General features: G+C 34.2%; 1 protein-coding gene across 5 annotated transcripts in view; it reads left to right on the forward strand.

Moving 5' to 3' along the window:
- Nucleotides 1-13,461, forward strand: part of ANKRD17 (ankyrin repeat domain 17) — a 159,124-nt gene that overhangs the window by 21,013 nt on the left and 124,650 nt on the right. Inside the window, exon 1 of one of the 5 annotated variants that reach the window (XM_028100589.2) lies at nucleotides 12,128-12,193. The exons of the other annotated variants lie outside the window; for them this stretch is intronic. Within the exon in view, the coding sequence (XP_027956390.1) occupies nucleotides 12,140-12,193 (54 nt within the window). The 5' untranslated portion in view covers nucleotides 12,128-12,139. Of the gene's footprint in view, nucleotides 1-12,127; nucleotides 12,194-13,461 lie in introns of those variants that run through there. 5 annotated transcript variants of the gene reach the window in all.

The raw sequence follows: 13,461 nt of genomic DNA on the forward strand, positions 1-13,461 counted from the left end.
ATCACCTTTCCTCCTTTACTCTTTTTCTTTTTGAAACCACTGGAATCTTGACTCAGAGGAAAACTCTTTGAGAGATAATTGCTTTTTATGTCTGCTTTTTTACTCCAAGACATACGAAGGATGTCTTGTGGAATGAGAACATGTACTTAGTAAAGTTTACAGCTTATTTCATCATTATATGTTTAACAGCAAACCATAAAACTTTATTTTTATTTCTTCAGGCTTATTTTATAGTTATTGTCCTAAGTTTTCTTTTAAATATGGTAGATTGAGCACTTTCCTTTAACTTCCTTTTTTTTCCCAGTGTCCCACTGATGTTGTATAAGGATTGAATTAAATGACAGTCCTGAAAAGCAGGAACAGATGTTATTTGTCAAACTTCCTTAAAGAGGAGCAAAAGGACCTCATTAGCTCTATGACTTTAATGTATGTTTGCATGTATGTGGGGAATGAAGGGAGAAGATCCAACCTAGATGTGGATAAATCCAGACTTGAATGATGTCATCAGTACTGTTTCTCTCAACATTTTTAGTCTCTCTTTTCTAATGTTTTATTTATTTTCAGCCAGGCAATGATGGCTGCCAAAGGAAAGGGGGATGGGATATTCTAGCCAGACCTAAGTTATGTGGCCACCCCTGTGGTGGTTGGGAAGAAATCACCTCCTAAATCACATGGACTATTTTCCCCACAGACAACAGGGATTATGTTACTAGAAAAGGGGGAGAGGGGAGAAAGCATGTTGAGCAGTAAAATTACAGTTCACAGTCCACTACAGGTACCATCAGAGGACCAGAAATTTTGAAGAAGATAGAAAGTTCATGGGATTGGATTGACAGCAAAATCTCAGAAGAAATGGAACCCAAAATACCAGAGGTAAGCTCAGGTTTTCCTAGGGGAACCTCAGAAAGGCTCCAAGCTTGGAGTCAACAAATACAAAGAACAGTAGTGGGTAACTGGGTAATAATCAAGAATTTTTAAAAAAAATTATTTTCCAAAATGCTTTAGTTGGACCTCCTTCCAGCCCTTTCTCCAGCCTAAACTCTCGTGGCAGTGATGCCTGTCTTCAGGCCTGAAATCTAAGGACTATGCCCTTAGGAAAGTAGACCAACAATTCAGTAGGACATCTACTGAGATGTTGGAATCTGAGAGAGAAGCAGATCCACTAAAGCATGCTACTCCAGAGGAAAACAGTTTTGACAGTGCCCAGCGAGCTTGACTTCCTATGCAGGTACCTTGCTTGGATGCCTTATTTATGTGCCCTGCCTGCTTAAATAGTGCTACTCTCCCTTTTAAGAGAGAAGCCACTTGGGTACAGAAACTTGAACAATTTCAGAGAAAGCCCACTTTGGCTTCCAGTACTCTCTAAAGTAATCTTTTCATTTGCCAATATAAACAGACAGGGATAATCAGACAGTTGAGGAGAATCAAGATGGAAGAGGATTAAGATGAATAAAAGAACAACTGATGTCAGATATAATTCAGAAGAAAACTTCAAAAACTGTAATTGATATTTCACTTAAGATTTAAGAAAATGTTATAATCATTAATTGTAGTTTCATTGAAAAAAGGGCAGAGAACCAGAAAAGATTTTGACAATTATAAAGAAAAATTTTAATGGAAAGGCTAAATAACAATTTAGCATGAATCAAGACTGAATTGTTGGTTTGGAGCGAAAGAGGAGGAAATCTCTGCATATATGAAGAAAAAAAGAAGATCTAGAAAAATTGAGAGAAAATTAAAGAAGGTCCAGAAAATACATTATATCATAAAGTTTTCGCGTCCATAAATATGAGTTCTAGAAGCAGAGAACAGAACAGTGGGAAGGAGAAAAATAATGAAAGAAATAATTGAAGAAAAGGTCATGAGCTGGAAGAAAGATAATGAATTTCAGATTGTAAGAGCCCAAGCAGGATGAATGGAAAAAGATGTACATCTAGACACATCTGGTAAAATTTCAGAACTCTAAGCGTAAAAAGGAAATCCCCAAATACTGCCACAGAGAGGTAATAAAAGATGGAAAATGAAATGACTTGAGTTCCTAGCAGCCTTGATGAATGCTTGAAGATAGTCGAACAGTATCTTCACATTTGGGGGAAAAGAAATTTGGACATAAATTTTCTGTACTCAACCACACTACTTATCATAGGAGGACAAGTACATTTTTATACTTGGAAAAACTATGCACCTTATATGAAAATATTTGAGATACTTTAGTACAATGAAAAATATAGTCCAAGATAGAAGATATGGTGGTAGAGCAGTGTGGGTGGGAGGAAACTGGTAGTTACATTGGCAATCTTGGGCCTACAAAAAGAACTGAAGAAACCTAGGAAAATTCAGGAGTGTTGTCTGACTGGGATACATGGACAGTTCTCTTTCAATCAGTAACGTCTAAATGATATAAAATTATATTTCCCTTGGTGATTAGTATTTACCTAGGCACATTATAAATGTACTTAATTGATTTTTAGTTTTTAGAATCCACTTAGAAGATCTATAAAATAGGTTTAATTAAGGTTATGGAGTAGAATGCTTTATAAAACTTTATAGTATAAAAAAGAATAACATAAAATTAGTAGGAGGTTGAGGGCAATAGAAGAAGGGTTAGTGCTCATTTTGTCAGTGGACAGTCAATAGATAACATATAAAAATGCTGAATTAGGAAACAGAAGTAAAATAGTATTAAAGTTAAGCTGGTAACCACACTAGAAATCTAATAACAGTGTAACAGTGTATTGCCAATTTAATGCAGGCAGGTACAAAAAAGACCTCATTTTGTGTTAATTTTGTTCATTTTGTGCCTTTGTGGCCTTTGAATTTTGAAAAAATCTTGTATACATCACATTTGCAACATTAAAAAGATTATAGAAGTTGCATCCACCTAGTAAGATAGTAATGCTTTTATTTATAAAGTGACATTTCAGGGGTACATGGTTTTTAGAAACTGAGGTAGAAAGAGAAGACACATAGGGATTAATTCCAGGAAATTAGCAAGTTGCATAGAATACGAATGTGGCTATTTTTGTGTAGAATATATAATTATTTCTTGACTGGCATATATTCTTGATCTTATATATCAGTCCCTGAATCCTTTCCATGATTCTTTTTTAAAAAAATATTTATTGTTAAAAAATTGGATATATGGGAACATTTGGAGCCTTTCTTCCTACCAATGACTCCTAATAAGATGACATTTTCTCTGATATATTGAAGACCAGGATTAGAAGAAGCCTGGTTTGTCTATAAGGAGGAAATCATGTTGATCAAGGGGAGGCACAGCTACTAAAGGCAGGATATGTCTTCTGGAAGAACTGGAAGAAGGAAGATGGCAATAGAAATGGCCTTTTTTATCCTTCTAGAGATGGCACTGATATTATGTCCCTAGCCAGACAACATTTGTTGAATGAAAATTGTTTGTTTTAGAATTAGTTTTATTTTGATGTCATATCAACGTAAGGTGGGTTAGCATCCTGTTTATGCTGTATATAGGTAAAATGTTTTTTGAAGCTTAGTTTTAGGAGTCTTGCATCAGAAACGATCTATGGGAAACAGATTTCTACTTGTATGTTTTGCAGATTTGATTTTAAAGAACATAACATTTTATGGTATTATATGTCTTTAAGTATTATAAGTGTAAACTGCAAAAGATTCTAAGACCCACATATACTGTCTACTTAAATTGTACATAGTTTTTTAAGTAATTTGGAGTGCTAAAAAAAAAATCAAGTTATGTAAATGTATACCTTTAAAATAATTATGAGAAATACTTTAAAAACTAAGTGTTTTACTGGAAATTGTGGAATTTGTGTAAGAGGGCAGTGGTTTCCTTAAGTATACAAAGACATACTAAATATAAAATTATGCTTGGCAGTTAAGTTATGCTTTTAAAAAATCTGTAAGCTTATTCAGTGTCTACCCTTTAAACAATATCGACTGCCTTCATTGAGGGACGTTGGCATATAGGTGCTTTAGGAGTATGGGAGTTCTTAGGCTTTCTAAAAATACTTGATTCTGATAAGAAATTGGTGATAAAGGAATCGAAAGATATGAATGTGGGTTAAATTTGATTTCATAAAGCATGCTAGTGAGATATCCATCACAGACAGTTGGTAAATATTGCCTTCTGCTTTCTTCTATTGTTTAGTTTTTGTTGGAGATTTGGTAGTAAAACTGGTTATCTGAAATTTGTGGGGGAAGTTGAAAGTAATGGTAACAGATAGTTGTGTTGTGAGATAGCTTCATAAGGACCAAAGAGATATTTCAGTTACATAGAATGAAGTGTGTGTGTGTGTGTGTGTGTGTGTGTGTGTGCGCGCGCGCGGGTTGTGTTGAAATCCTATCTGTATATCCACTTCGGGAACTTTGGAAAGTGAGTTATGTTTTGAGATGATCCTTAAAGATTCTTTAGCTATGGTCAGGATTAGGTTAGTGGAATAAAGAATGCTACTCTATTTTGTAGCTTTTGGCCTAGCCTTAGGTGGATAAAGAGAATTTATTGTAATGCATTTCTTAGGAGATGGAGTTATGAATCTGAAAGAATAGTCAGTCTTTTGATATTTGCAGTAATTGCTGAAAAACCATTCAAAATTTTTTATTAATACATTAGGCTAGAAATAGAGTGGTAACAGGCATCGTGAGAGACCAGACTGATTGGAGCTTGTTGCCAGTGACCCCAAAACATCCAGGAACCAAAGGAGAAGAGCCAGTGATGGTAGTAGAACTATCCACGGTTAATTGGATAGTTTTTACACCCGATTTTCCATGCCTTTGATACTATCTTAAGCATGTTACCTGGAGCTGTTTCTTAAGTCTCCTAGAGTAGGATAGTTGTCTTTCACAAGGGTGGAAGAAATTGGTGACTCTTAAAAAGTTGGTTTTGGACTTGTCTTTTCTTGTCATTTGTATTTTTATCCTCAGCCCCTCTTCTTTCTCTACCACTCTTCCTGTGTGGTATGCATGTGTGTGCGTGGCAGGGGGGTTGCGTATGTGGCATATTTCTTTTTGTTGGAGATACTTGTTGCTTTGGAGCAGAGGACAGCTGATGTGTTGCTGACCAGATTGAGAGTGCTGTACTATCAGTAGATTTATCCTATTTGAAACAAATATAAACAACATTGAAATAGCTAATTTCTTTTATATATGTACTTTTTAAATTTTTATTTGAGAATGTACAGTACAGACAAATTTGGGGAGGTGAGTGTGACCTAAAATCAATAAATATTTTATCAGTTTTGTATACATAGAACCTATTGTGAAATACTGGAAAAAGAATGAATTCATGGTGTGACCCATCCTGGGTAGAGACAACAAATGCAACTGTCCAATGAGCACACTGTGAAAATGTGAAAAGAGGGACAGCTGCTTTGTTTCTTACTTTGCTTACTATGTTACTTATGTTTGGACAAGACTCTGCTTGTATTCCATTCTGTACATGGGACACATCTGGATGAAATATTTTGTTTAAATATATTGAAATTTTCTCTCCTATTCAAAGTGGAGTTTTGGGTTTTAATTATTAGTTGGATTAAAGAAAAATGGAAAGGGAGTATAAATCAGAGAAGAGGAAAAAATCATGGAAGATTTTGATTTTAAATTTTGTGGAGAAACAGGTTCAAGTTTTTCTAGATTATAGACTCTTGGAGGTGGACTAACTTTGTCAGTCTATATCCATTATGCAGTATAAGGCCCATCACCTAATAAGCACAAAAATATTTGTATAAATGCATGATGAAAATGCTAATGATGATCTTTCCAAAAGTTTGCTAGGGCTTTTTATAATATTAGCCTTGAAAAACATTATGCAATAAGATAAATTATTATAAAATAGTTCATACCTTTAGCCTCAGTTTAAAATATACTACTGGATGGCCTTTGCATTATTTTATTTATGAGGTTACAATTTTAAATATCCTTACTTAATCCTTCATTACCTAAACCTTTTAGGTATTCCTGCACATATCCAGAAGCGTGTCCAACTGTTAACATTTGGTATGGAGGTTCTAGTGAAGGTTTAATCATTATTATTTTTAAATATTATTATCAAATTTGGCCCTGGAATGTGTGTTAAGAAACTGAGATAGAAACTGTTAGTGCTCTTTATGTTAATAGAAATTGCTTATGTGTGGCTCTGTCTTTTATTGTATATTGGATTTTTTTTTATAATGATGGAATGATTACTTTAGAATTTTTGCTTTAAAAATGAGTAGTTTGAAATAAATGTGGAAGGGAAACAAATATAACCAACAGTATTTAATTAATTTACTTTAGTGAGAACATACCCAAAGAATTTTGTATCTTCAGAATACTAAATTCTGGCAAAACTTCACAGTTTAGTCCTAAGTTAAAGAACCATTAAACCTGAATGGATTTTGTATTTTAGCAAAAAGGTAGATGTAAAAAAATTTTTTTAAATTTTAGTTTCTTATTTTATTTATTTATTTTTAAGTAGGCTCCACACCCAGTGTGGAGCCCAGCACAGGGCTTGAACTCATGACCCTGAGATCAAGACCTGAGCTGAAATCAAGTTGGACACTTAATCGACTGAGCCACCCAGGTGCCCCTTTTTTAATTTTTAAAAAGATATTTTCCTCCCCATTTTTTTCTCTTCTCCAAATACATGTATATAGATAGATAGAATCTGCATTGTTGCCTTTTTTTCCCTTTAATTTTTCTTTTTCTTTATTTTCTTTCTTTTCTTTTCTTTTCTTTTTTCTTTTCTTTTCTCTTTTCTTTTCTTTTCTTTCCTTCTTTTCTTTCTTGTAAATAGCAGCTGAAGTTCCTAATCTGTCAGGGAGTGAATTTATTTGATTTACTTTGGTAAGGGACAGAAATTAAATGAGAGGAGGTGTAACTTTAATTTGAGATTACTTGAAAAGTGGAAATGATGAACTAAGGGTAAACATAGATATGTGTTTTAAAAATTGATGCTGATTTCTGATCTGGGTTTTTTAATAGATTTGTATCATTAATAACTTGATATTTCTATAGAAGGAGTCTCATTCGTTGTCAAAATATAAATTAATTCATCTTCTTTAGAGTATGGTAGCATAAAAGTTTAAATAGATATATCTATCAAGAAATGCACCATACAGTTATATTTAGGCATGTGTAGTATGTGTGTCCTTGCTCTGGGCATGCTCATCGCAGCATTGTGAAACATTAGAGATAACACAAATACCCATCAATAGGGAACTGATTAAATACAGTACAGTTCTTCAGTGAAAATTTTAGCAGCTATCAAAATCAAAGCGATAGACCTGCTTGTGCTAACCTGAAACAGTTGTCATGGAGTGTTAAATTTTAAAAATGGGGATGCAGAAGAATATGCATAATATGCTTCCATTTGTATAAAAAGTAATCTTATACTAAGATATACATCATGTAGATTGTATGTAGATTATTTCTAGAAAAATACACTAATTGTGCCTTTTAAGAGTTGCTAAGAGGTAGGTTTACTGTTCTCTTTATTTTCTTATTTATGTGAATGTTTTCCATGAACATGTATTACTTTAAACACCATAGTTAATAAAAAAGAAAGTAAACAATGGTCATAATGAAAAGAATATCACTGTGCTATGTTAGACTTCTAGAACCTTCAGTTATTATTATGGCATGATTGGTTCAGGAGAAATATAAGGTAAAATCATGGAGATAGTGTGGTTTTTTTTTTTTTTTTAAGATTTTATTTATTTGTCAGCGAGAGAGAGCAAGCACAAGTAGGGGAAGCGGCCAAGGGAGAAGCAGTCCCTGCTGAGCAAGGAGCCTGATGCAGGCAGGACTTGATCCCAGGACTGTCCTGGGATCATGACCTGAGCCACAGTCAGACGCTTAACCAACTTGAGCCACCCAGGCGTCCTGAGAGAGTGTTGTTTTAATAATGTTGCTTTCAGAAATTTGACCAGATTTTGTTAGTCTTTTGAGTTCTGTATAATTCTTTAATATCTGTATCATTTATGCTTGGTCCAGGTTATTTCACACTTGGGTTTCATATTTCTGCTAAAATATAACTTATATGTAGAAAGGAGAAAAAGATTACAAAGTAAGATTATATTTCACACATTTTGAGAGATGAAGTTGTATATTTTTCTAGCAGTTTGCTTTTATGTAGGTGGGTGAAATTGTTAACATTTGTCCTACCACCAATGATCTGTCCTTGCTTGGAAATGTGGATTTTGAAAAGAAACAAACAAAAAAAATTGATGCGAATAAACTCCCTTTACAAGGACTTTTTGATTCAAAATAGTTTTATATGGGGGGTATAGCTCAGGGGTAGAGCATTTGACTGCAAAATAGTTTTATATGGGGGAACAAACATCAGAGTGTTAAGTCATACAAAATAATGTTGCTTGCTTGTCCTCAACACATTTGTGTGTGTGTGTGTGTGTGTGTGTTTGGTTTTCTTGTTCCTTATTAAAAGAAACCAGTGCTGGTCCTAAATAAAATTGTAATATTAGAAGATTTCCTTCATCCAGTCTTGGTATTTATTGAGCTTCTTTTGTCCTTTCCCCCCTTTTTTATGAGAGGCTTTTCTCTTCACTTTGGACATTTGAATCTTACTTTTAGTATTTTCTTTTATGATTTGTTATTTACATATGTTGTCTTGCATTTGTTCGCATAACTGTTCTATGTTAATTACTATTTGCACTTCAATGCTTTTGCTCTTGGCAAAAAATGAAAGACCTTGTGCCATTGAAATCAGTTTAGGCAACTGGAAAAACAGGGTTTTTTTTTTTGCCTGTGTGATGAGGTTAAACTAGAAGGAAGGTGGCTCACTTTAGTATGTAGGATTTTAAGGCTGATACATATGAATCTCTTTCACACCCTTTGCCCAAGTATTTTATGCTGTGGCATAGGTCATCATATTAACAAAAAGGACCAGAAAATAAAATAAAAATAAGTAATTGTTTTGCTTGTATAATAAAAAATTACAGAAATTCTGAAATATATATTCTGCTTGTTGTGTTGAGTATTTCTAATATCTTATTTCAGTGACCTAGTCACAGAACAAATGTTTTTGTCATGAGAAATAATTCCTAGTGGTAGCAATAATTAGGATGTATTACTGGCTCTCCAACAATTCCCAAATTCATGGCATTTGTTGTTCAACAAATGCTTAAGTTTCTGCTCTATGCCAGAGACTGTGCTGGCCCTGGGTATATATTCGCAACAAAATGTTACCTGCTTTCATCAAGCTTCTGATGTGTAGGAAAGAGAGAGATGATAAATGGATATAAACATCCATAATCTTGGAGGAAAGCTGTAATCACATATTTTTTCATGAAAACTTAATAATTATCTAAAAAGATAAGCACCCTGTAATCCTAGAACAGAAGGGAAAGAGAGAGTAAATGGTTTAATTGACTTGAGTCATAAGGGGCCTGATTCCTTAGCAAATAAAGTTGGAAAGCCTATTCTTGGTTTGTGGGAAATAAAAGTGACCTAACATAAGATTTCTTTGAACTCAAGCCTGTCTTTGCTTGCTTATGTTGGAGGAAGGTTTGAGAAAGAAAAACCTTGTTATTGACTTCTCTTAATGTAAGGATGAAGCAATTTGATGCATAAAAATAATTGACCTTGAAGAAAGGAAATAGTAAAAGCCCTTTTGCTAGTTTCTCTTAAGCTAGGTCTTAACAATGCAAATTATTTTTTTTTTAAGATTTTATTTATTTATTTGACAGAGACAGAGATAGTGAGAACAGGAACACAAGCAGCGGGAGTGGGAGAGGGAGAGCAGGCTTCCCCCCGAGGAGGGAGCCTGATGTGGGACTTGATCCCAGGACCCTGGGATCATGACCTGAGCTGAAGGCAGACGCTTAACGACTGAGCCACCCAGGCACCCTGCAAATTATTTTTTTTTCAGAAGCCTCCACAAATGCCAGGCATACCCATACTTAGATGTAATCACTATATATGGCCTGAGGGAAAACATTATTTTTAATATCATTTGTTTTCCATTAATTCCACACAGCCTTTGGAGTCAGACTGTTCTGGGTTTGAATTCTAACTCTACTATAAAACTGTGCACACTTTCTGAGACTTGATTTTCTTATTCATAAAATGAGAATAATATTACCTGGAGGAAGTATATTAGATAGAGGACAGACTCTTGAGCCAACTGCCTGGGTTTAAATCTTAGCTCCTCAGCTTAATTATCTTAGTTGGGAATAAGCTGGGCAAATTTCTTAACCCCTCTGTGCCTTAGTTTCTACATATGTAGAATGGAGATAATAGTTCCTACCTTTCTTTTGGGATTATTGTGAGAATTAAATGAGTTAATACATACAAAGCACTTAAAATGGCATGTGGCATATAGTAAGCATGATGTAATTCTTAATATTATTTTAAATTATTATCACCTAGCAGGGTTATTATAAGGGTTAAATGACATGTTTATTAACAAAAACCTCATTTTTCCTGACACATTAAGGGTACCCCCTAAATATCAGATATTAAGTAGTAACTAATTTTTCTTATTTAATATTCATATATTAAGAAATTTTATGCCTTGGGCGCCTGGGTGGCTCAGTCGGTTAAGCGACTGCCTTCAGTTCAGGTCATGATCCTGGAGTCCTGGGATCGAGTCCCGCATCGGGCTCTCCTCTCAGCGGGAAGTCTGCTTCTCCCTCCAACCCTCCCCCCTCTCATGTGCGCTCTCTCTATCTCTCATTCTCGCTCTCTCAAATAAATAAATAAAAATCTTAAAAAAATTAAAAAAAGAAATTTTATGCCTTAAAAAGATGCTGTTAAGAAATTTTATGCCTTACTGACTATATCTAAAATAGTTTCTAATATGCAGAAGATATTCCATGTCGAATGAATGTTATACTGTTTTAGAGGTAAATAATTAGAGGTAAATAATCTGAGGCCCAAGAGAACTACAAAATCCTTTTCCACTGAAACATGACATCATTGTGAGGAGACATTACTGGCAATGTCATTCGCTTTTCTCAGCTTAGATTTGCTCATATGTGTTAATAATAACTCCGTCCTCTAATTTTTTTCCTATATTTTCCCTTTGCTTTAAAAATTCACTTTCCTTAGGAAAATTTAGGCAAGAAAAACTGTTCACCTTAGAATTATAATTAGATTGGTTAATCAGTACATTGAGGAATCACTTCAGTTTTAGGTTGTGTGGCACTCCTACACGTGCACAGTTATTTTATTTCGCCACAAAGCGTAAAACATTGTTCCTTTTCCATTGCATTTTTCATATTCCAGATTACATAAGGAAGAAATTTGACAAAGTAACAAATTTTACTAAATTGAGGACCAGTTATACTAGTGAATATAATATAAATTGGCTCTGCTGTCAGTCACCAACTTTATTTGCTGTTTAATGATCCAGATAGTATTTCTGAATTTCATTTATCTAAAATCTTTTAGTTTCTTGTAGTATTTATGATAAGGGGGGGGAAGGGCCATTCCTCTGGTTAGAAAATGAAGTTAAAGGCATTCTTAGAAAATGAATATAACCATGATGTGTTATGTCTTGCTTCAGTACTTGTAAGTCAGTTGAATGTTGATCTCATTCTCTTAGATATTTCCAAACAGATTAGTTTCTAGAATACCAGTTTGCTATTAAAAAAATCTACATTAAAAATTATTTTTGACACCCTTAAGTCAGCACCTGTAATGTATATGTTATGTAATACATTTGCCTGATATAGCAAATTCCTTACTTGGTATAACCTTGCCTCCTCCTTTGCGTATTTAATACAGCCATTAATCTCACTACAAGGCTTTACTAAGGATAAATTGCTACGTAACCCACTTCAACCTCTTTTGTTCAACCAGGAAGCCAGACGTATTTAAATAGCTTTTAAAAAAATGTATAATTATTTCTTTTTTTGAAATTTTAGGATTTTAAAATTTGGTATGGTAAAATAGGGGACTTTATTTATTTTGTCTGTTGAAATTACTTGACAGAAGTTTGCTTTGGAATAGAGCTTCTGTATCTTTAAAAAATACACAGTGAGTCACCCCCTGCTCTTTTGGTAGATGCCTGGCTAGTGAACAGCTAAGCTGCTTTAGGCATGTAATAGAACATTCCATTTCCTGTTCCCTTGCTGACACAGAGGAGTGTTCCTGCTGGCAATGATCTAATCATAGTGCAGTAAGAAACATGGCAGTTTGATAAAACATGGTGGAGACAGCGGCTGAAATGGAAGCATATGTTCTAGAAGACATTCTTGAGGTAGGGCTAGGTTTGTAAATGAAATGAAAGTTGAAATCTGAACAAAGAAATCTTATCTGCCGGAATTATTTTACAAATGAATAGATTAGAGGAGAGAGCAAAGAGACAGAGCATAAAAGCAAGATATGGTCAGACCTTATTCCTTGTGAGAATTTGCCAGTCTGGTTCACATGATTACTAAACAAGTCTAGAATTATTTTGTTTAAACTTCATGTTTTGTAAATTGTAAATATATGTTTGATAGGAAAAAAAAAGAAAGGGCCTCGGACTTAATAAAAAACGTTGGCTGGTGGTGACCTTTAGATTAACTCATTAGAAGGTGGGGTCTACAAAGCAGCTTTGAGTAGGTTTAGTGTCATATGTCTTAGAATTCATTTACATATTTAAGCCCAAAGCTCTGCTTGCTGTTAACTATTAAAAACAGCTGATTATTTTCGTTTCTAGAATAAAATTAAGCATATATATCAATCTGATGCTTAATTTAGCTGGTACATTCTGGTTCTGGATTTTTCATGTGACTTTGACATTAGAAAATATTAAGTTAAAAAATAAAAGACTAAAATTCAGGCATTATGATTGAGAGCTCACAATAAAAATCTGCATTTTGAGTCATGAGAATTTTAAATTAATTTTCTTTTTTTCCTTGGTTGTATCAATTTTATAAAAACCTATTTGAGTATAAATCAGTTCCAGGAAATACATGTCAAAGTGAAACTATAATGGGCTTTGGCTTTGGTTGTAGTATAACTATCAAACATTTGTATTTGTAGGTATAGATATATTTAATGCCCATTTTTAAATCTATGGATGTGTAGAGTTTTTCCCTCCCTCATTAAAAAAATACTAATTAAGATAAAGAGGCTCATGATGGTGAGTGGTATTCCTAATACTTACACTGTTAAAGACAATTTATTAAATATTTCACTATCTGCAGGAAGAGATTGTATTAGGGGGAGAGGGCTTGGGAAAATAGGCTGCAAAGGGAAGCTAGGCGGGGTTAGCAGGAGAAAAAAAGCCTATGCGCATTATAAAGTGCTGCATGATCAATGAGCATTTTCTGGAGTCCCTCAGTGTGTGCTTGGAGCTGACATTGCAGCAAGTCTCATGGTTGTTCTGCAGAATGAAAACTGATTCCATTGTATTATCTCGCTCCTTGCAGACACCTGCCAACATACTCTTTCCCCCTCTCCTAAGAGCTTATTGTCTGAGTTGAATCCTCTGGTTAATTTCCATTCTTATTTCTCTCTCTCTCTTTTTAAACTTTGATG

This window comes from Eumetopias jubatus, unplaced genomic scaffold (assembly GCF_037043125.1).
Source record: "Eumetopias jubatus isolate StellerSeaLion01/CBP00866 unplaced genomic scaffold, mEumJub1_p1.0 scaffold_2, whole genome shotgun sequence".
In the NCBI taxonomy this organism is placed as follows: Eukaryota; Metazoa; Chordata; class Mammalia; order Carnivora; family Otariidae; genus Eumetopias; species Eumetopias jubatus.